The sequence below is a fragment of the Leuciscus leuciscus genome (assembly GCF_965113295.1).
Source record: "Leuciscus leuciscus genome assembly, chromosome: 16".
Lineage (NCBI taxonomy): Eukaryota > Metazoa > Chordata > Actinopteri > Cypriniformes > Leuciscidae > Leuciscus > Leuciscus leuciscus.
Genome location: NC_138740.1, coordinates 7,417,350 through 7,440,997, shown reverse-complemented (window position 1 = coordinate 7,440,997; position 23,648 = coordinate 7,417,350). Strand labels below are relative to the sequence as shown.

Sequence of the window (23,648 nt, the reverse complement as noted above, 5' to 3'; positions counted from 1 at the left end):
TATTATTGATCTGCCTGCATTGACACCATTATCTGAGAACTGAGGTGAGCTGGATGATGACATCACTGTTTTCACCAGAGCTGCTATATATATATATATATATAAATTAACTAAATTACTAACTTTTTTTTTACACCAAAAATGAAACATCACTGAGCTTACTTAAGCTGGACTGTGACGCTGTTTTCTTCTGGAAACAAACTTTGCTGCACTATTTTCCTGTTATCTCTGTAAAGCTGCTTTGATAACAAACTGTATTGTAAAAAGCACTATATAAATAAATGAGACTTGACTTGACTACCAGTGAACCAAAGCATCAACACTAATGTGACTTCAATGGGAGCACTGTTGAGAACAAACACATAGTATAACACTAAGAGTTTATTTGGATCCCCAGTAGTCCAGAAGAACCCTTAGGTAAATGAAGAAAATTGTATGGCTTTTAGTAAGAAAACTTAGTGGATGGACCTCTTTTATTTTCAAACAATATAAAACAAGCAAACGCAAACCCCTCATTCCAACATCAGATGAAAAACAGCAGCAGTTAATATACCAAAACCATAAATTATTGAACATCCTGTACATGTTTTCTATGCAAAACACTTCCTCTGCTTTCGCATGATCCTTATCTGGCATTTATGACTAATACTGAGAAGCAGTGAAAGCTTCATAATTGATGACTGATATAAAAAAAAACCAAAAAAAAAAACCTTGGGTTACCTGCTCCATCTTTTCCTCTAGTTCCCGGTTATCATCCTTCATCTGTTGCTTCCTGCTGTCCAGAGCTTTGATGTCAATATCCAACTTCATTATTTTGCTGAGGCTGCTGTCTATGTCATACAGTCGGTTCTGAAAATATGGGGAAAGTGTGTTTAGTGAATATACATCACATGACTGCATTAGTGTATGAGCTAAAATTCAACTGATGTGCAGTCACAAGCACACATTTGGACTATTTTCAGTGGGGCTCATCTATCTTTTGTTTTTAACTCAACTGATCATAATGTGAAGCTTCTGTTTTTGCACTGATGTCAGACTTATCAATAATTTAGAATCAATTTTATATTTTAGTTTGGTATCAAAATAATAAGTATAAGTAAATAACAAGTATAAAAAAAAAAAAAAAAGTATTAATCTTGATGACCTTTTTATTAATAAATAATTTAAATGACTGGATTATTTAAAAATACACATTATTACATGTTTATGTAAATACATACATGTAAAACATATATTTTTGGGATGAATTTGCTGCCAATGACAACAACGATATGAATAAAATCTTATATCACGATACAAGTAATTTATTTCATGATAACGATATATATCACCATATATATCATTTTGCTTTAAATTAGGTTATGATTACAAAAATGTTGATACCATAGAAATGTCATAATTCCGGTCACAAAAAACGAATACTAGGCTTAAAAAAAAAACTAAAAAAAAACTCAAGCTCGAAGATGTAAACAGTCAGCGATAAAATAAGAATAAGAAACCAATTTCCAAGATATATGACCAAAAAAAATTATAAATAAAAAATAAAAAATAAAAAAATGCAGAAGAACAAATAAATAAGAAATGCTACATAAACTGTATAATCAAATAATAATAAAAAAACACTATAGTCTTCAATGGGGACGTTAAACATAAATTTCTTCTAATTAAATGTACAAAAGTGATTTAGTCAGGGAGAGATTTTCTCTCTTTTGTAGTTTGATAGACATGAAAGACAGACAGCAGGAATATAAGGCACTTTAAGACCGAATACCCTGACCCAATATACAATATTTTTCTGTCAATATGGAGTGCTGTGTGTACAATAATGAGGGGGAAAAAAAGAACTTAAATGATTTTAGCAAATGGCTGCAATATAACAAAGAGTGAACAATTTAAGGGGGTCTGAATACTTTCCATACCCACTGTATATTTAAAATGTAAGTTACTCCTGAGATGGCAAAGCTGAATTTTCAGCAGCCATTATACTATTATACTAAAATGTATGTTACTGTCATTTTTGAGCAGTTTGATGCAATCTTACTGAATAAATACATAAGTAATCTATAGATGTTCCCTTTTATGGGTTCATATAACGCTGAGTCAGGAGCTGAAGCTATGGGAACAGTAAACCACAGCACTACACTACGAGATAACTGCTGGTTTATCAGTCTGTGATTGCAAAAACACAAAACACTGACAAACATGAATAAATAACACCCCGCTCAAGCAAAAAGCAAAAAAAAAAAAAACCCAACAACAACAAAACTGGGAACCTGGGGTCAGGTTAATATCAAGATTATAAAATCTTATAAAAGTGTCCAGAGGTGAAGATAACCCACACGCCTCATAAGCTTTACAAATAGCATTTCTCATCCAATGCAACATCAGCTTTCATTTTAAAATTCTTGCAGTGCTGACAAGTCATTAAAGGCGGCTTGAGCATGATGATAGCCCAAGCACTTATCATGCGAGTCCTCGCTCGTAATAAAAAAGGACACAGAGCCACATACTTACGAAATGCCATTGTGTTCACCCAGAGGATAATAATCTACTACGTAATGAAGACCACCAAACATGATGAATCCATTCAAATCAGAAGAAACACACTACATGGCTCAGATTTCTGAAGAGCAGAAATCTGAGGAGTGATGCCATGATAACATCCTGGTGACACATGCCTTAGTGACCGGTGCAAGCACAATCAGTCAATGAATTGGTGTGATTCTATACAGGTTTCAGACAATCTTCATACCTGAAGGGTGTTTCGATAATGTCAGCTAATGACGCTGCATCGAGTGAACCTATGAAAGGGAACTTTTCTCATTATGAATGAAAGGCACATTAAAGTGGAGAGGCGCTCCTCACTCGAATGTCTCGTTGGAGCGTCTGGATTTCAGTGGAGAACTCCACACACTGCTCCTCCAACTGTTGACGCTTCTGCATGTTGCTGGAGATCAGGAGCTTTTCTCCACGAATCTCGTTTACGCTGCTTTTCAAGGCCTGGATCTGCTCCTGCTGGTCCTGGATCAGTTTCCTTTTCAGCTCGATCTTACTGCAGGCTAAACACGAAGAGCATCACATGGAGACACAGTGATAAACAGGGTCATATACAGTAGGTGTTAGAACTTATTTTACCAGTATTTGGGTATTTGACATAAAATACTTTGTTAACATTTGCCGTGGTGTGACATGCTACATTTAAAATGAATTCCAATAGCATTTTGCTAATACTTATTTTATATTAACAATGCATGCAGTTTCTTTTATATTACATTACTTTGTTTAGTCAGCCACATATTTAAATTTTTTATTTTATTTTATTTTATTTTATTTTATTATTATTGTAGGTGCATTTAAACCTCTCCTGTAAATTTAAAGATTATCCCTAACTGAGATTTAAATCAGAGTTTAAAGTAATGGAGCAACAAGATTAAAGTTAATCTATCTTAAATGTAAAATAAAACTAGGATCAAAATGATAGTTTAAATGAGAGCATGCTTATTTTTAAACAAATTTAAAAGTTTGGTGCAACAGAATTACTAGATACACTTAAGCGTAATCCCTATTGGTGCAACTCACCCTAAGTAGTGAAAGTGATTAAAAGTATAGAAAAAATACCTTTTCCTATTAGTATCTATCTATCTATCTATCTATCTATCTATCTATCTATCTATCTATCTATCTATCTATCTATCTATCTATCTATCTATCTATCTATCTATCTATCTATCAATCAATCAATCAATCAATCAATCAATCAATCAATCTATCTATCTATCTATCTATCTATCTATCTATCTATCTATCTATCTATCTATCTTGGTTGGTCGTTCTGTCTATCTGTTGATATAGTACTCAGGATATACAATTTCCCTTATAAATTTATATAAATATAAAATAAGAATATCAAAGAACAAATGACACATGTTTAAATTGATGTACATGGCCATTCAAAAGATTGGGGTCAGTAAGATAAAAAAAAAAAGAGAAATTAATATTTTAATTCAGCAAAAGACTATTTAAACAGATTAAAATTGACAGTAAAGATATTTATTATGTAACAAAGGATTTCAAATGCGGTTTGAAATGCTGTTCTTTTGAACTTTCTATCCATAAAGACTCCTGAAAAAAGTATCATGGTTTCCACAAAAATATTAAGCAGCACAACTGTTTTAAGCAGTACCAAATGAACTGAAGGATCATGTGACACTGAAGACTGGAGTAATGATGCTGAAAATTCAGCCTTGCCATCACTGGAATAAATTACACTACTATTTTTGTAAATATTAAAACAGAAAACATCATAAATTGTAATAATTTTCCACATGTTTTTACTGTATTTTTTATCAAATAGATGCAGCCTTGGTGAGCACAAGAGACTTCTTTCAGACCCCAAACTTTTGAACAGGAGTGTACATTCACATGAGATTCACAAAAAGTGTTTTGTATTCTACATAAAGAGCTGAACGTACTGGTGTCCAGGCGGTGTTGGGTCTCTTGTTTCTCCTGGCTGACCTGCGTCATGGTTCGGCTGAGGTCAACTCCCTGAAGCTTGGCTGCATGCTGAGCGATCTTTCTCTCCACATCCTTCAGGTCAAGCTACATATGACAGGAAACATTCTGATTACCCACAGTTCAATAAAAATACTGCGTTGTGCTAATACTAACTTGTGCCACATCAATTACTGTTGCATCCACGTTTATACTCTATTTCAAGTGAGAATAATATATCGAAAGCCATTTATGAGAACTATTCATTTATAGCACACCTTTAAGCTAAGCTTTTTTTTTTTAAAAACATGGAGAACACTATAGTCTCTGGACTCTGTCCCGGACACCAAAATTGTAATGATTCATAACAATTTGTTTTTAGATTTCTATGGAGTTAAAGGTTAAGATCCTGATTTTTTCAGGAGTAGTACAGCACACCATGAGAGTATATTAGCACAGTTTGTTTGCTTTTGGGATCCAAAGGAGCATTTGGACCTGGAAACTGTAATGTATGAAATCAGACTTAAAGGTGCACTTATGCAGGATTTTCGGGGAAAAAATTGTGTATAGACTAATACTAAATAATGCCTCTCAATCACGGTTTATGGTCCACTAGAAGTGTGCAGCGGTGTTTGTGTCTACAAATACACTACTGCCTATATTTTCATATTTTCTTCCTGAATTCCTGTGGAATGTGTAGCCCCAGCCAATAATGATGCGTGGCACAGGTGAGGACAGGACTTTATCATGTGAGTCTGAAGCTTGGTTAAGTTGTCCGGTAAGTTGCTATTGCCTTGTTGACAGCTATCTGTAATCCGTCAGAATACTAGGCATTATAATTATGTTTTTATGATGACACGTAATTATTGTTTATTAGTGAGCTAGACTGATGATGGCTAAACTCGCTCGCAAATTACAAGCAGTCATCTAACTATTTGCGTATCTGTTCTTTAGTATACACAATGCTATTTTTGGATGATTTTTTATAACAAAACAGCTCATTGCTCATGTTCCCGCTGGTGTTCTCTTGAGTCGTTCGGCTGCGTGTGCAACTGATAGACAGGGAGAGGACTTGTGCCTCTGGCGGTTTTCAGCCTGTGAGGAGGGGCCAAGTTTAAATGTTGTGTTTACAAACAGTAACTGAAAATCCTGCATTGTGCACCTTTACAACCGGATAACAACTTTTGCTCTATTCTTCATAAAGCTACTACAGTATATGACTTCAGAAAACTTGAGATTTAGTATATAATAAACTTTCAGTATTGTGTATTTTTAATAAGAATCCCAAATACTGCAGTTTTCTGAATGTTCTATGTGATAAATAAATAAGTCTTTATGTAAATGTTGTATTGTTCTGATGTGCTGCATGTTACTGGATTTTATTTTCTGTGTTTGGACTGGCTGGAGATGAGCTTAGACCTGACAGCGATCCATGAGGGAGACGTCCTGCAGACAGGCCTTGGCGGTGTCTTCCTCAGACATCAGTGTGCACAGCAGCGTCTCCTGCTCCTCAGTGTCTCCTTTCAGCTTCTCAATGTCTCGATTCACACGCTGGAGTTTATTTCTGAGCTCTGGCAGCTCTTTCTCCTGGAGCTCCACTATAGACTGCCTGTCAAGACAAAAAATATTCATCAATATCAATATAAGGGGTGGATGGAAGGAGGGGTAATCTGGTGGATGGATGGATGGATGGGGAATGAAGGGGTAAAAAGGAGGAAGTATGGATGGAGGAATGAAGGGGTAAGTAAGTGGATGGATGGATGAATGGATGGGGGAATGAAGGGATAAACAGGAGGAAGGATGGATGAGGGATGGAGAAATGAAGGGGTAAACAGGTGGACAGAGGGGGGAATGAAGGGGTAAATAGGAGGAACGATGGATGAGGGATGGAGAAATGAAGTGGTAAACAGGTGGACAGAGGGGGGAATGAAGGGGGTAAACAAGTGGACAGAGGAGGGAATGAAGGGGTAAACAGGAGGAAGGATGGATGAGGGATGGAGAAATGAAGGGGTAAACAGGAGGAAGGATTGATGAGGGATGAGGGATGGAGAAATGAAGGGGTAAACAGGTGGACAGAGGGGGGAATGAAGGGGTAAACCGGTGGACAGAGAAGGGAATGAAGGGGTAAACAGGAGGAAGGATGGATGAGGGATGGAGAAATGAAGGGGTAAACAGGTGGACAGAGGGGGGAATGAAGGGGTAAACAGGAAGAAGGATGGATGGATGGATGGATGGATGGATGGATGGATGGATGGATGGATGGAGGAATGAAGGGATTAACAGGTGGATGGATGGATGGATGGATGATGGATGATGGAAGGATGGAGGAATGAATAGATAAACAGGTGGATGATGTATGGATAGCTGGATGGGTGGGGAATGAAGGGGTAAACAGGTGGATGATGAATGGATAGATGGAAGGATGGGGAATGAAGGGGTAAACAGGTGGATGGATGCAGGAATGAATGGGTAAACAGGTGGATGATGGATGGATGCATGGATAGGTGAAGTAAAAGATGGATGTATAAACATGAAATAAAGGATGGATAGTTAAAGTGATAAACGGATTGAGGAATGGACAGATAGATAGATAAAGTGATAACTGAATGGCCAGAAAAGTGTTATTGCCTGATGGGCTTCAGTGCCATCATTTCATCACGCCTGCGCTCTTTCCTCTTCAGGTCCTGCTCGGTGTTCTTCAGTTTGTCTGGGACGAGCCGCAGCTTGGACTGCATGTCATTAATGACGTCCTGGAGCTCGGCCTCTGAGGGGAATACACGCTGACACACGGGACAGCAGGGCTCGCCCTCCTCCGTCAGCTGACTGATGAACTGACTGTACACGGCGGTGGCGCCCGCCAGCATGGCTGCCAAGAGAAGACAAAAAGATAATGAGAATCAGTGCTGGGGGGAACTCATTACAAGCAACTTGAGATATGTAATCAGATTACTTTTTCAAGTAACTTGTAAAGTAAAGTTTAAAATTTCCTACAAAATATCAAAATTACAACAAAATTACGAGAATAATGAGAGCTCTCCTGTCCCAATGTTGAGAGAATCATGAGTAAGTGGAGAGGTGTTGTGTGTGTGTGTTTGTGTGCTGTGTGAACATGATGCTTATTGCAGTTCTAGACTAAAAGTGAGCGTGCATTTACTCATCTCACTTGCACAAAAAAAGATTCAATATTTCTCAAAATGAATAAAATCACTGAAATGCAGAATCAGAATACTATGCAAACCTTCAATAACTAAATATGTTAAATAAAACATACATTTTTATGCATTTAATCTCACTTTATTGACCAATGTACTTGTTTCTGACCTTTGATAATGTAGAGAAACAAGTAGAGAAACTTGTGCATGCTTTCATCACCAGCAGGGTGGATTACTGTAATGGACTCCTCACTGGCCTTCCCAAAAAGACCATAAGACAGTGTCAGCTCATACAGAACACTGCGGCCAGGATTCTGAGCAGAACCAGGAAATATGAACATATCACACCAGTCCTCAGGTCTTTACACTGGCTCCCAGTTAGATTTAGGATTGATTTTAAAGTATTATTACTGGTATATAAATCATTCAATGGCCTAGGTCCTCAATACATTGCAGATATGCTCACTGAATATAAACCCAACAGATCACTCAGATCATTAGGATCATATCAGCTAGAAATACCAAGGGTTCACTCTAAGCATGGCGAGTCCGCTTTTAGCTATTATGCTGGAACCAGCTTCCAGAAGAGATCAGATGTGCTCCTACAGTGGTCACATTCAAATCCAGACTCAAAACACTTCTGTTTAGCTATGCATTTACTGAATGAGCACTGTGCCACTGTTCGTCCGACTGTTTGTACTGTACTGTATTTTATTTTTCTGTATATATAACTGTTTTAATTATTCTTATTTATTTTTATAATTTTTATTTCTTCTATGTAAAGCACTTTGAATTGCCATTGTGTATGAAATGTGCTATATAAATAAACTTGCCTTGCCTTGATGATTCAGTTAAACCATAAGCAAAAATGACTACAGATTTTTTTTTGTTTTATTGGTTAAAGTAAGTGTTAAACTTTTAAGTTTTAAGTTTTATTGGTTAAAGTGTTAAACCTGCATCCTATTCTTCCGTTATCCAGAAATGGCAGCAGAGCTGATAGGTTTGTTTGAGCTGCGCCCTCTACTGTACAGCTGTGAATTTCCTTCAGCCTGAGGCTTATTATTTCACTTTTGGTGTGAAAGGGTCTTTACATTTGCCCAAAAATATAACTTTTTTGTTATAAAAAAAACAAGCCCAGCCCAGGTGCAAAAAAAGTAACGCAAAATTAACATAACATAACATAAAAAGTAACTAAGTAGCACAATTAGTTACTTATTAAGGGAGTAACGCAATATTGTAATGCATTACTTTTCAAAGTAACTTTCCCCAACACTTCCGATAATCACATTCAAAACACGGAAGACTGAGAAAACCAGGGATGTTCTGAATTCACACACATACTGGGTTGTGTAACTGCTGTGGACTTCATAAACTCAGCTGTGTGGGTCCCAGCTTGATATCTTATCAGACTTCATATCAACAGTCATTGCTCTACTTGGCATAAAGAAAGTCTATATCCTGTTTACCAATAAACAGTAATTTACCGTCAAGCAGGCCCACACAGAATCTGCATCTGAAAAGCTTCAAAGACTTCAGCAGAATTCAAAGGCCATCATACACAAAACGCATCCCTCGACCCTAGCGGGCTCATGTATGATTTGTCCATTATATTAGCATTTTCTACCAAATGTATATGATTTTTTGTATTATTCTGAAGATTTGCCTACAAAATTAGCACAGAATGTAGATTTAGTGTGGATCTGAAATGTTTTGTGAGAGCATACCTCTCTGTTTAGAGGACTTCTCCAGCTCATCCTCCAGTTTACTCAGGTCTGACTGGAAGTCCTGACTGCCGCACACGTTGAAAAGTCTCTCTTCATAGTTGACCAGCTGCTCTTCCTTATGTTTGATTTCTGCCATTAAGTGAGTCTTCTTCTGTTCTCCAGATGCAAGCTCCTTACTATGAAAAATAAAAATGAAAAGTCTTGTCTAATGCTAGTTAATTTATCTGAAGGCTGCAAAGGATGTATTAACATTTATTGGGAATTATCTCAGCACTGTTCAAGTTAGAGTAAGTTGGAGGATAATTACATTTTATTGTGTAAATACAGCATTTGGAAAATTGTACATTCTCCGATATTATCTTACACATAAACATGTATTTTATTGATGTGTGTGAACTTACGAACAGTTTATGTACACTACTACAAGTGCAAGCAGGGACGGACTGGGGCTAAAAAACAGCCCTGGACTTTCTCCCAAATAGGCCCATCATCCGGCCATTCGCCTCTAGCCGTGTGGGACAGACACTAGCCAGGATGTCCTGATACTATGCCACAATACTGTAGCCTATCAGACAGGTATTCACAGCAAGTAACATCTCAAAACCAATGATGATAATTGGGGTTGTGTTTATTAATGAAGCCTCAGCCTTCAAATAAAAACAAAAAATGTACAATGCCATAAAATACAAATAATGAAATGTCACTGGCTACAGTAACCCAAATTACAACTTGTAATTATAAAACATATAGTTAGGCTACTGTATACCAGGGATCTCCAACCTTTTTGTGTGCAAGGGCTACATCTAGAAGGAATTTTTATTTGTTATACTCCAATATTTATTATACATAACATGGTGAAGCTTTTTTACTTTTCACCATCATATGGGAAATAATAAAATATCTTGATATTCTGGTTCAGACTTAAAAGCGTTTAAAAAAAATCCTGAAAACTTATGAAAATTATTTTTTTTGTTTAGTTTTTTTTGTTGATTTTCTATAAACCTATTGTACGTGTTATCAAAAACAGTAGCCCAAACATTTAGTATAAATATAAATGAAAAAAAATAATGAAAAAAAATAATAATAAACTGCCATAACTTCTAAACAAAAACATTACTGCATTACATTTAATACATTTATACATAACTGTATTAATATAACAGCATTTTTAATAGTTAATTCATAGGTTTTGGTGTGTAATGTCTTCTAACTGGTTTGTTCTCGGAACAATGTTTCGCCTGTTTTTTTTTTTGTTTTTTGTTTTTGCGTCAATATGTTGAGAATATCAGCGCTGTTTCATCTGGCTTTTTACAAGCTTAAATCACATAGTCATTTGTGGTTTATAATAGAGATAGAGAATTCTGCGCTGAATTGAAATGCTTCTCAGACCTCAGTGGATCGCGCAGCTCTGTGTAATAATGTTCGCGTGATCGAGATCAGCTTTGTCCGCGATCGCTTTTTTTTGGGCCGAGCTGATAATGCGCTGCTCAGATCAAACAAGTTTTGTTCCGCTTTTTAAGCGTTTGCCATTTGATGTTTCTCATACGCAACGCAAATGACAGCGTACAATCAAAGAGAGTTGGGTAATTTTGTAGAGGCAAAAGTTCAAATTGAAACGTTTAGTTGAAAAGGTCGCAAAATTATACCATTTATTCGAAGTCTGGAACCCCGACGGCAAGTTGGGGCTATTTATAGAATGTGTTTAGCGGGCAACTCACAGGCACCACGTTGGAGACCACAGCTATTCAAATATAATGTAAGCAAATTTAAAAGTGCAGCCTTATAAAATGTCAGTGGCTATAGGCCGACTCTTCTTCCTCAGTTGTTGTTTTTTACACGTAGCATAAGTGATCATATTAGTGCCCCTGCTGTTGGCTGTTAATACTGCTTTATTAGACTTTTTTTTTTGTGCCGACGGCCCTCGGTTGGACGGCCGTTCTGGACTTTTCCAGAACGCACAGATTGTCAATCCGTCCCTGAGTGCAAGTCATATCTGCCATATTTGCTAGACAGCCCTATTTTAGACATGTCTGTGTAAGCTAAACGTCACCATTTGAAAACTACACTGCATGTTCCACTGACCTGAAGATGACCTGTTCCTCAGGCACCCAGAAATCGAAACCAAATATGTATAAGATTTAAGTATGTGGGTGGTTGTACAAAGGCCAGTATTTTCTGTTACATCAGTGTCAATGCATGTGTGTATGTCGCTCATCACGTAGACATTTCAATTATGATTAAAACTGCATGAAACATTATAGGCCCTCACACTGAATATCATCATTTATGGCATTCTCTAGCTTATTATAATAAACGTTTGCGGAAAAACAAATCAAAGTGCGACAGACTTCATTTTGCTGAGCCGTTCTCTGGTGGAGTTGATCTCTCTGGTTTTGGAGTGGATCCAGTCTGCCAGCTCGCTCTTGCTTGGAAAGTGTCCTAGCAGAGACACCAGCTCTTCATTGTGTCTCGACTTGATCTTCCTCACTTGCTCTTCTTTCTCCATCTGGAATCCGAAGCAGAGATAAACTATTTATTTTCTAGTTGGATAAAGCTGTCTCTTTGCAAGCCTCTGTCTGGCATAAGCACTGATCATAAAACTGCTATATTAGAGTATATAGATCACACTATCCAGACATTACTGTGCTGTATATTCTGTATACTGCCATAACTGCCTAGAAAGAATGCCTTTTGGCCCTAATGACGTCCAGTTAATATCTCACAGTTTGCTCTGATTCAGCACATTTTGATAAATGTAATAATGGGAATAATTTGGTTCATCCATATACTGTATATAAAAATCTGCAAACTTCTAAAACATAAATAGTAGCATATATTGTCTTTGCTAAAACACTCTTGCTTTTTAAAAAGAGTATGAAAACATAATTTCTGAAGGAACTATTTTATAGATTGCACATGACCTTAATAAATAATTATTTAAAAGCAATCTATTCAATTAAAGAAATTAATCTGAAAAATTATCATAGTAAGAAATGGATGACCAATGTTTGTAAAAGATGATGTGTTTGATTGACCATTCATTTTTAAATTCAGATTTCCAATCATATCTTGCTTTAGGCAGCATGGAATGTTATAAATTATTTTGATGCCCCATCAAACATTTTAAAATAAACCTAGCATTAGTTGTCATTTTAATAGGCATCAGTTAAACTTTTTTTGTTGAAACTGAAATTTAACACAATGTACAATTGTAATAGTGTACAATGTACACTATTGTTATAAATAGTAAATTTTTTGTGATGTAAAAATGACAAACTGAAGTGTTTATAAAAGACTGGAGGATATTAGGCGGTCAGGAAACTGCAGAAAGACTGTACTGACATCTAGTGTTACAGTTATTTACTGCAAACATTGTGCTGGCAAACTCAAACACCTCTAGAACTTAACACATTTTGTAGGATATATTGTGGTATCTCGAGATTATTAGCAGAATTCTGATGTCATCTCTGCACCGCTTTATTGTCCAAAGACATTTGTTTTGTTTGTTTGCTACATTTGTTTCAGAATTTGGCATAAAGGTGTTATCACAATGGATGGATGAAGCATTTATAAAGCGCTTTTCTAATGTACTACTACAATACTGTACATACGGTCTCTCCTCAACCACAACTGGAGAGAGTCTGGACTTCGGTTTAACGTCTCATCTGAAGGACGTGCTTTTTTTGACAGTATCCGATTGTTAAGTCTGACGTCACGCGTGACGTTTTGGGTCCCAAGCGGTCCAGAAATAACAACGGTGGAACCTGTAAATTTATTTACGATCACGTCCTTCTTAGTGAGGCACCCTTGGCGGTCAAAAAGGGTTTAAATTCCTTTAACACCAACAGAGTGGTTAGTGTAGCTCATCACTCAGGTGGCATAATTAAGAGTAGAGTCCTCAATGAAAAAGAAGATTTACGAGGTTGAAGTGAGTTAGCTCGGGACACGAGACACAGCACTGCGGCATTGTAAAAACACTCAATAATAACCAAAACACCAGCGAAAGCGGTAGGTAGGTAGAGAGGACCTGGACTTTGGACCCGGAAAGAGTATTGGTTACGTCACGACTTAACAACCGAATAGTGTCCCCATCACTATAGTGGGACATTAGGACCCACACAGACCACAGGGTGAGCAGTGCCCCCTACTGGCCTCAACCTAGTTTTCCCAGGAGTCTCCCATCCAGGTACTGACAGACTCAACCCTGCTCAGCTTCAGTGGGAAACCAGTCTTGGGCTACAGGTGATATGGCTGCGGGCGAGAATGATGTGTGTGTTCACCTTGGTCTTCTTGAGCATGTCCATCTCTGCATGTGCCCTGGTGTGTGTGTTGAGCAGTTCCATCTCCTGGTCCAGTCTGCGCTGGGCCTGATCCAGTTCAGTTTTCTCCTTCTGTAGATTGATTACTTCTGCCTTCAGACTGTCCACAGTACAGGCCTGCGTGGCATTATCAAGCTCACGCTCCTATAAACACACATACATTAAGAAAAACACATACAAAAGCAATGCAGGGTGTCAATGATGGTAGTTTTGTTGGTTGCGGTGTTAGTATTGTTTTCTTTCTACAATTTATTTTCAGATTTTAGGCCAGATTTATTAAACAGGGCAAATTAGCGTGAGACTGTAATCCTGACTGACATTAAAAATAATGTCGCAAATACCAGTAAATTGAATACCGCAGATCTTAGTAGATTACGTTGTATAATTTATTTAAATACACTTCTCACATAAATTTTACATCTGAAAGGGAAACTCCTACATATGTATGCAATAAGGTCAGCTGCAAAAATGACTGTGTCTGTGTCTTTTCATCGCTATTTTCTCACTGTGTGTCTTCAGTAAACCTCAAAGTAGTTTTTTACCCCAAAAGAGGGATTGAGCTGGTGCAAGCTGTTAGCTGACATGAACGCGCTATATACATAAATGTTTTCCATAGTCATTTTAGTTAAAGGTTCAGTTGGTGGAAACCAACAGAACATTGACAAATGAAATACGTTTTGTATGCGCAGGTCGCACAAGCGGACTGAATTTGTTTTGCACTAATCAGTTGTTCCATAAGGTGGCAACACTGGCCCGGCTGTTGTTTCACAGTAGAAAACGAAACTAAAAGAGACGGAACAACAACAACATAGAACATACTGAAGACTGCAACAACAACAAACACACATTGACAAGCGTTTGTGTGAGGGGTGTTATGAGAAAGCCGCAACTTTATTTTAAAAGACATTTTTATCAGTCATAACTTCTGGAGAAAAATAGGGCAAACACTGGACATAGATGAAACTTTCTAGAGTGCATGTGTCGACCGTCTGCATGCTATCAAATGGAGTATATTTTGAAAGGCTATGAGTTCGACTGTACGCATATGCTAGCGCACGCGTTAAAAAAAACTAAGTATACTTTGGGCTTAATGCTCAAAGCAAGTTTAGTGGTGTAGTGCAGATCTAACCGCTTTCTGAAGCTCAGTGTCCAGCTCCTGCAGTCTGCTAGAGGAGCCCTCCAGTTTTTGGAGATCACACTTGATGTTCTTCAGTTCCTGTTGTTTCTTGGCCTGTATGTCTCTCTTCAGCTCAACGGTTCTCTCTAGACCGGTCTTCTTATTACGGAGATCATCGATGCTTTGCTGCTTCTGTGCCTCTTTCTCCTGCATATCTTGCTGAAAACAAGAAATTATTATTAAAAATGGCAACATGCTATATACTGATACTAATACTGAACTTTTGAAAATATATGAAGTTTCAGGATATTTATAAATATCTGAATTAATATTATTTAATAATTTTCTGTTAAGCATTGAATAATACAAAAATAATATAATTAAAGTGTTACCCAAACATTACATATGTCTCTATATTGGATAAAACACTTCATAAAGTGTATAAAAATTGGCAATGCAATATATATATATATATATATATATATATATATATATATATATATATATATATATATACAGTGTATATATATATATATATACTGTATATATATATATACATACATACAAAAGAGCGTGAACTGGGTGGTAAATGACGTCCTGCAGTTCAATTATCTACCATAGTTTGGTTGAGGGCTTCAGTGTCCTGGTCCAGTCTCTCTTTGACTTGTCTGTGGAAGCTCTGGAGTTGTCTTTCGTTAAGAGGAGTCCGATCATAGCCCTCCAACTCCAGGGAAGACGCTAAACTCTTCACCTGGGTGTCCCTCTTTTTAATGTTTTGTGTGTGTCTATCTGCCTCCAGCTGCAGACGGCCTTCAAATGAACAGAAACAATGACGATGAACAGCTCTGAGAAAGAATAAACTTTTTTCCTGCTAAAAATGCATTTTGAGCAAAATCACTCGATGTGAAAGTATTAGCCTAGTTATTAGTGCATGTCTACAAGTATAGTGTACTTTAGGACTGGAATAACTAATCTATAAAAGCAAAATTTCTTAAGTGAAGTAACTTTGCAGTAGTAGTTATTTCAATTTAAAAAGAGGATAAATTATGAAGGCCACAAAGTGGGAGAAAAGCAAAAATATATGTGTTTAACGCCAAAAGCTCGAGACGAGAGCACTTTATATAAGAACTTAAGGACGTCACTATTCTTCTATTGACTCTTTTAAATACTACAATCAACGAAACAACCATTTGATATAGAGAACACATTTCCACCACCACCACACAACAATAAATGAATAGCAAAGGAGCAAACGACTACCTTGCTCAACTAGCAAGTCATTTTTGATGCGGTCCATCCTCTTGCACTCTCGGCCGGCCCGTTCTAACTCGCGCTGGCACTCCGTAAGTCTCCGTTCCTTCTCTTTGACAGTCTGCTGGTGGTTCTGATACATGTCCTGCAGCTCATCATCTGAGCCCTGAAACATCTAAAAACACAGCACAACACAGAGTCAAGGCGCCCCAAGGAATGAACACACGGTGTGCTGCAAGGCTCTGTCTTAGGCCCTTCGTTTTTCTTTCCGTACATGCTCTCTTTAGGTGATATGTTTTGAAAACATGGTATTACGTTTCATTGTAATGCTGACAACTCTACATTTCTCCAGACTCAAGACATGTTTAATATTGATGATTGTCTCTCTGTTTTATTACAATTTAAGAAGTAACCTTTGGGGAAAGAAAGAGGGGAGGAATAAATCGAGACATGACTCAGGTTGAACTCAAATCTGTCACTTGGGGACATTTAATTTAATATTCAACAATATTATTGATCTGCCTGCATTGACACCATTATCTGAGAACTGAGGTGAGCTGGATGATGACATCACTGTTTTCACCAGAGCTGCTATATATATATATATATATATAAATTAACTAAATTACTAACTTTTTTTTTACACCAAAAATGAAACATCACTGAGCTTACTTAAGCTGGACTGTGACGCTGTTTTCTTCTGGAAACAAACTTTGCTGCACTATTTTCCTGTTATCTCTGTAAAGCTGCTTTGATAACAAACTGTATTGTAAAAAGCACTATATAAATAAATGAGACTTGACTTGACTACCAGTGAACCAAAGCATCAACACTAATGTGACTTCAATGGGAGCACTGTTGAGAACAAACACATAGTATAACACTAAGAGTTTATTTGGATCCCCAGTAGTCCAGAAGAACCCTTAGGTAAATGAAGAAAATTGTATGGCTTTTAGTAAGAAAACTTAGTGGATGGACCTCTTTTATTTTCAAACAATATAAAACAAGCAAACGCAAACCCCTCATTCCAACATCAGATGAAAAACAGCAGCAGTTAATATACCAAAACCATAAATTATTGAACATCCTGTACATGTTTTCTATGCAAAACACTTCCTCTGCTTTCGCATGATCCTTATCTGGCATTTATGACTAATACTGAGAAGCAGTGAAAGCTTCATAACTGATGACTGATATAAAAAAAAACAAAAAAAAAAAACCTTGGGTTACCTGCTCCATCTTTTCCTCTAGTTCCCGGTTATCATCCTTCATCTGTTGCTTCCTGCTGTCCAGAGCTTTGATGTCAATATCCAACTTCATTATTTTGCTGAGGCTGCTGTCTATGTCATACAGTCGGTTCTGAAAATATGGGGAAAGTGTGTTTAGTGAATATACATCACATGACTGCATTAGTGTATGAGCTAAAATTCAACTGATGTGCAGTCACAAGCACACATTTGGACTATTTTCAGTGGGGCTCATCTATCTTTTGTTTTTAACTCAACTGATCATAATGTGAAGCTTCTGTTTTTGCACTGATGTCAGACTTATCAATAATTTAGAATCAATTTTATATTTTAGTTTGGTATCAAAATAATAAGTATAAGTAAATAACAAGTATCAAAAAAAAAAAAAAAGTATTAATCTTGATGACCTTTTTATTAATAAATAATTTAAATGACTGGATTATTTAAAAATACACATTATTACATGTTTATGTAAATACATACATGTAAAACATATATTTTTGGGATGAATTTGCTGCCAATGACAACAACGATATGAATAAAATCTTATATCACGATACAAGTAATTTATTTCATGATAACGATATATATCACCATATATATCATTTTGCTTTAAATTAGGTTATGATTACAAAAATGTTGATACCATAGAAATGTCATAATTCCGGTCACAAAAAACGAATACTAGGCTTAAAAAAAAAAACTAAAAAAAAACTCAAGCTCGAAGATGTAAACAGTCAGCGATAAAATAAGAATAAGAAACCAATTTCCAAGATATATGACCAAAAAAAATTATAAATAAAAAATAAAAAATAAAAAAATGCAGAAGAACAAATAAATAAGAAATGCTACATAAACTGTATAATCAAATAATAATAAAAAAAACACTATAGTCTTCAATGGGGACGTTAAACATAAATTTCTTCTAATTAAATGTACAAAAGTGATTTAGTCAGGGAGAGATTTTCTCTCTTTTGTAGTTTGATAGACATGAAAGACAGACAGCAGGAATATAAGGCACTTTAAGACCGAATACCCTGACCCAATATACACATGTGTTTTCTTTCTCAGCTGTTTACTTTCACATAAGACATAAATGAATGTTTTGACATACAAGTTTGTGTACTTAACCATTCAAGGCCAATGCTTGAAAACGCATGCAAATGATACGTTTTCGTGACCATGTCGCACAGCAACGTCACGTGAGCGTGTAACTGCGATAGAGACGACAGTCCAAAATTTGTACTGATTAATCATGTCTACCGGCCCACCCATACACCTGCCTCTATTAAATACAATTTTAAATATTCATTATCCAAAACAATCAACTGCCACAGATCTCAAAAATGGAAAACCTCTATTCTAAAATCCCACAGAAAAGAAAAAGAAAACCGGATCAGCCAACAAATTCTTGGTGTCTCGCCTTCAGTGGGTCAATCTGATTCTCGATGCGTTGGACATTCTCTTTGGAGGAAGAAAGCTGAGCCTCTTTAGTGGACAGCAGCTCTCTAATCTCTAGGGCTTTATCTTTGTACTGTTTTAGGTACTTGAGGTCCGTACTGCAGAGAATAACAGTCTGGGCCTGCTTCTGTCTCAACTTCTTCAGGGTCTCCAATACCATATTGTACCTTTAAGCAAAAGGTTTTGGTTATTTTCGGCCATTCATTTGTAATGCCAGCTTAATATGAGTAAATGACACCACAGGACAACAAGCCAATATGCAAAAAAGTCTGTTTAAATAGACACTCATTTATCGCCATCTACTGGTGTAGGCCTACAGAATTAGACCCATAGTGTTCAAAGCTTCTCTGGCATGATTGTTGAGAATTTACAGTATTTACAAAACATATATTGTGTAGATAATACACAACAGTCCTTTATAGGGTAATAATATGCATTAAATGAAGGGGAAAAGGGGAAAAGAAATAATTATATACACATATCAAACTTCTAAAAAGACTTTGGAATGGGATGATGTTTTCTTGTAGGATATATATATATATATATATATATAGTGGTGTGAAAAAGTGTTTGCCCCCTTGGTAAATATGATCAAATATGGCTGTAAAAAATAAATCTGCATTTTAAATCCTTTTGATATCTTATTTAAAAAATGTGCAAAAATCTAACCTTTCATTGGAGTAAAATAATTGAAAGTGTGGGGAAAATCACATTATGAAATAAATGTTTTTCTCCAAAACACGTTGGGAACAATTGTTTGCCCCCTTTTATTAAATACTTTTTGCAACCTCTGTTTTCCAAGATAACAGCTCTGAGTTTTCTCCTATAATGCCTGATGAGTTTGGAGAACACCTGACAAGAGATCAGAGACCATTCCTCCATACAGAATCTCTCCATCCTGTTGGTATTTGATCGAATCCGTGATGCCATGTATCTGAACAAGATGTCCAGATGGTCAGATGAAACAAAAACATTAGCTTTTTCGGCAGCAAACACTTAAGATGGGTTTGGTGCACACAGGGATAAAAAAGTACCCCATGTGTAAAATGAAATACTCTGCTGTATCTTTAATGCTGTGGGCCTAATTTTCTGCCAGAGGTCCTGGACATCTTGTTCAGATACATGGCATCATGGATTCGATCAAATACCAACAGATAATAATCTAAACCTGACAGCCTGTGCTAGAAATCTTATAACGGAGAACAAGATGGAGAGATTCTGTATGGAGGAATGGTCTCTGATCTCTTGTCAGGTGTTCTCCAAACTCATCAGGCATTATAGGAGAAAACTCAGAGCTGTTATCTTGGAAAACAGAGGTTGCAAAAAGTATTTAATAAAAGGGGGCAAACAATTGTTCCCAATGTGTTTTGGAGAAAAACATTTATTTCATAATGTGATTTTCCCCCCACTTTCAATTATTTTACTTCAATGAAAGGTTAGATTTTTGCACATTTTTTAAATAAAATATCAAAAGGATTAAAAATGCAGATTTATTTTTTACAGCCATATTTGATCATATTTACCAAGGGGGCAAACACTTTTTCAAACCACTATATATATATATATATATATATATATATATATATATATATATATATTATTACATATTAATGATTAAAACTTCATTTGAATGCTGTTATGGGGATGATATATCTATGCAGCAAGAATACCTTTTCCTAGATCTTTTGAGATAAAATAACTTGATGAACTCATAAACTGACTGAAAACATCCTTCACACTCCAAAAGCATTATTGCTATAAAAATTACTAGACAAAAATTAAAGGCATTCAGTGCTGTTGCCCATTAAGCATTTGTGAAGGGGATCGTCTAATTCTACGTTTCAGAGAAAGGATGTAAAATGAAAAACTAAAACATATTTTACCAAAGAGTCATATGTGGACCTCAAAAAAAAAAAAAAAAAAGAACAATAATAAAAAGTACAATATGACCCTTTTAATGAATGAAGCTTCAGTGACAAAGCCATTGTCCAGATAAAAATACCTTGTGGCTGAGAAAATCTCATCAAACTTCTGCTTGAGGGCTTTCCCTTCACTGAGAGGCCAGTTGGACTCCTCTTGGTGGCAGAAGATGACATGGCTGATGACAGCTTTGGAGACGCCCAGGGATGAGATCATCTCACGGTCTAGTTCAGCACATTTAGAGCTCTGGATCTCTTTCTCTCTGTGCCTGACATCAAGAGAGGTCAAGATGTATTAACATCCAACAAGAAAACAAGTCCTTCAAACAGGGAACATAATTTACACTTTTCATGGGCCAAGTGGGAGTAAAGGGTTGGGAACCGAGAACCGGAAGTGTTTTTTTAAAAATGCTGGAACCGTGCGAAATTCCTAAGTTTTGGTTCCAAAAACGGTTCTGGTGCGATGTGTGGGCGAAGTGCTGGGTGCTTATCCTTTAATAGCAATGTCTCACCTCATGAATATTATAGGGCACCTATTATGCAAAATCCACTTTTACATGGTATTTGGACATTAATGTGTGTTGGCAGTGTGTGAACACAATCACCCAACAATGATAAAAATCCACCATCTCCTTTTACTTTAATCCCCATTAAACCAAAGCAGTCTCATTAGATATGCCGTTTTGATTCTCTGAGCAGTGTGACATCATACTGCTCAGGCCCCGCCCATGGCCGCTGACTGACAGTCCTGCATTACCATAGTTTCCGCCCTCAGCGAGTTGTACGCTATCCGCCATTTCCTCTGCGCTCGAGCAGCTCTAGTGACAGTGTCTTGTAAGTAATCCCGGTGTTCTGTTGGATGTAAGAGTGAGCGTAAGAGTCTTCATTTTCTCCCATGTGCCGCAAAATATACCTAAATTAAATGTCTGCGCAAATCAATTCACTCCAGACTGCACTCCTCACGACGGACCGATGGCTCACGGACATTTCTCTGCACCACATTTCCCTTCAGCCTAGTCTCATACCGATCATTTCACACACACACACACACACACACACACACACACACACACACACACACACACACACACACACACACACACACACACACACACACACATTATCCGTGTCTTGTGTTTTGTCCTTGTGTCTTCGTTCGTTTGTTTGTTTGTTGTCTGGGAGTAGTCGGTCTTTCGGCGGGTAAACGCTGCGTCGGCCAAACAGGTTGTGCACACATGTACAAATATACTTCACTGTGGACTGTCTTACTCATTGGCACTGTAAATAAATTACACCCTGCATTAGAGTGCTGTGTGAGTAAGCCATGTTTTTTTTTTTGTTTTTTTTTACGGACTCCAGTTACTTTTTCCCTTCCCCCCAAAGTGGTGGCAGCGGTGGGATATCAACTCACAAAACAGCGCTAAAAGGACGAAAAACCAGGGCTGGGTTGCGGTCACAGATGAAGAAGGCGACGATGGAGAATGTGGCTTGGAATTCGGCAGAGACTACAGAGGAAGAGGAAGTGATGGCAGGGCTTCCTGATACCTCGAGAAAGTCCAGGTCACTACGGACTGAGCCAATGACTCCAGACGCTACAGCTGGTGAGGGAATGGTTTCCGAGCTGAAAGGAAAGCAAACAGTAGCAATAACAATTGCTGTTTTTGGTGTAGAACTCCTAATAGCAATGCAAATTGCTGTTTTGCTCTCTTCATTTTCTTTAGAAAATTTGCACTCTTCTGTGAAGGTGATCTAGAAATGAGCGATCACTTGACAACCACTCAGCTTAGAAGCAAAGTATGTATGAATTGAGTATACCGGTCCTATTTATACCCGTATTGTCTTGGTGGGTGTGATTCGGCATGCAAATCTCACTGGCCAATGTCCATTGGCTCGTTTTGTTACCACTTGGAGGTGATCGGTCTCCCAGGCGAGACCCCATTACATCAGTATCATCGTAACGTCAAACGTGACTGACTGAATGGGAACATAATATTTTTACAGTATTGCTACTTTTACTGAATTTTTGCTCAAATAAATGAAGCCTTGGTGAGTATAAGAGACTAGTAAAAGACAACTTACTTGATGAAACCCTCAAGGGATTTGAACTCAGTTTTCTTTCCCTTCTGTGTACTTTGCATAGACTTCTGGACTACCACAGCATCGCCATTCACATCTCTAAACTGGAGTCTGATCCGTGCCTGTACATCCGTTTCATGAACATCCTACAACAGACCAACATTATCTATAATTAAAACTCTTTAAAAACTAAGTGTCATACTGCCCAGCTCTTGCATTGACAATACGAAACAATGTTTGCAAGTTTGAAAAAGTTGAATAAGACAAGCAAAAATATGTGTAATTGAGAACATTTCTATAACAGCTTATATTTGTTTACTTGAATTACTCCTGTCAAGGACCTACTTTGGGATCGTGGACAAAGGTGTTTCCTTTACTTCCTGGTGGAAAGTCTCCTGAAGTGATGTATTTGAGACACTCAATGATGGTCTGGAAATTCATAAAAAGAAATAGTTAATAGCCACCTTATTCCTGCGCCCCATGGCGAAAGGGTTACTCTAAAAACGCTGTAACAAGGTATATTGCTATGGGAAGAAGGAGGTGGGAACCGGCGAATGTTCACACACTTTATATTCGTAGAAACTACAAATGCAGTTTTTTTGTTGCTGTAAAAAACTACAAAATTGTAGTTACATAATTCCTGTTACACATGTGTACTTACACATACCATTCTGTGGGTCGTTACATGTGTAGTTACACAAACATTACAGCTGTGGATACTATGTACCAGTTTGTAATTACACTGTAGTTACATACTATGTACACATGTAGTTACCATGTACGTTCACAGGTATTAGGGCAACTTAATGTAAAGTGGGACCACACTTTATTTTACAGTGTCCTTGTTACATAGGTTACATGTACTTACCATAGTAATACGAGTAAATTATG

General features: G+C 37.0%; 3 protein-coding genes across 3 annotated transcripts in view; all 3 read right to left on the bottom strand.

Annotated features, from left to right (window-relative positions):
- The window catches only part of LOC309477978 (DNA repair protein RAD50-like), a 45,908-nt gene extending 22,631 nt beyond the window's left edge, over positions 1 to 23,277 (bottom strand). Inside the window, exons 1-5 of the mRNA XM_082141518.1 lie at positions 23,103 to 23,277; positions 22,761 to 22,903; positions 20,765 to 20,950; positions 18,725 to 18,929; positions 721 to 849 (exon numbers count right to left, since the gene is read on the bottom strand). Of these exons, the coding sequence (XP_081997644.1) occupies positions 721 to 849; positions 18,725 to 18,929; positions 20,765 to 20,950; positions 22,761 to 22,903; positions 23,103 to 23,198 (759 nt within the window). The 5' untranslated portion in view covers positions 23,199 to 23,277. The remainder of the gene's footprint in view (positions 1 to 720; positions 850 to 18,724; positions 18,930 to 20,764; positions 20,951 to 22,760; positions 22,904 to 23,102) is intronic.
- Positions 2,333 to 9,503, bottom strand: LOC309477517 (DNA repair protein RAD50-like; the record flags this gene model as incomplete). The annotated part of the gene is made up of 5 exons (XM_082140802.1): positions 2,333 to 3,059; positions 4,473 to 4,599; positions 5,911 to 6,100; positions 7,120 to 7,357; positions 9,368 to 9,503. The coding sequence occupies 5 exons, from the start codon at positions 9,501 to 9,503 to the stop codon at positions 2,842 to 2,844; spliced, it is 909 nt and encodes a 302-aa protein (XP_081996928.1). The 3' UTR covers positions 2,333 to 2,841.
- On the bottom strand, positions 11,666 to 17,374 carry LOC309477514 (DNA repair protein RAD50.S-like; the record flags this gene model as incomplete). Its single annotated transcript, XM_082140791.1, has 6 exons — positions 11,666 to 11,873; positions 13,648 to 13,830; positions 14,816 to 15,022; positions 15,420 to 15,613; positions 16,064 to 16,229; positions 17,285 to 17,374. 6 exons carry the CDS (start codon positions 17,372 to 17,374, stop codon positions 11,700 to 11,702), a joined length of 1,014 nt encoding a protein of 337 aa, XP_081996917.1. The 3' UTR covers positions 11,666 to 11,699.
- Positions 23,278 to 23,648: the final 371 nt, after the last annotated feature.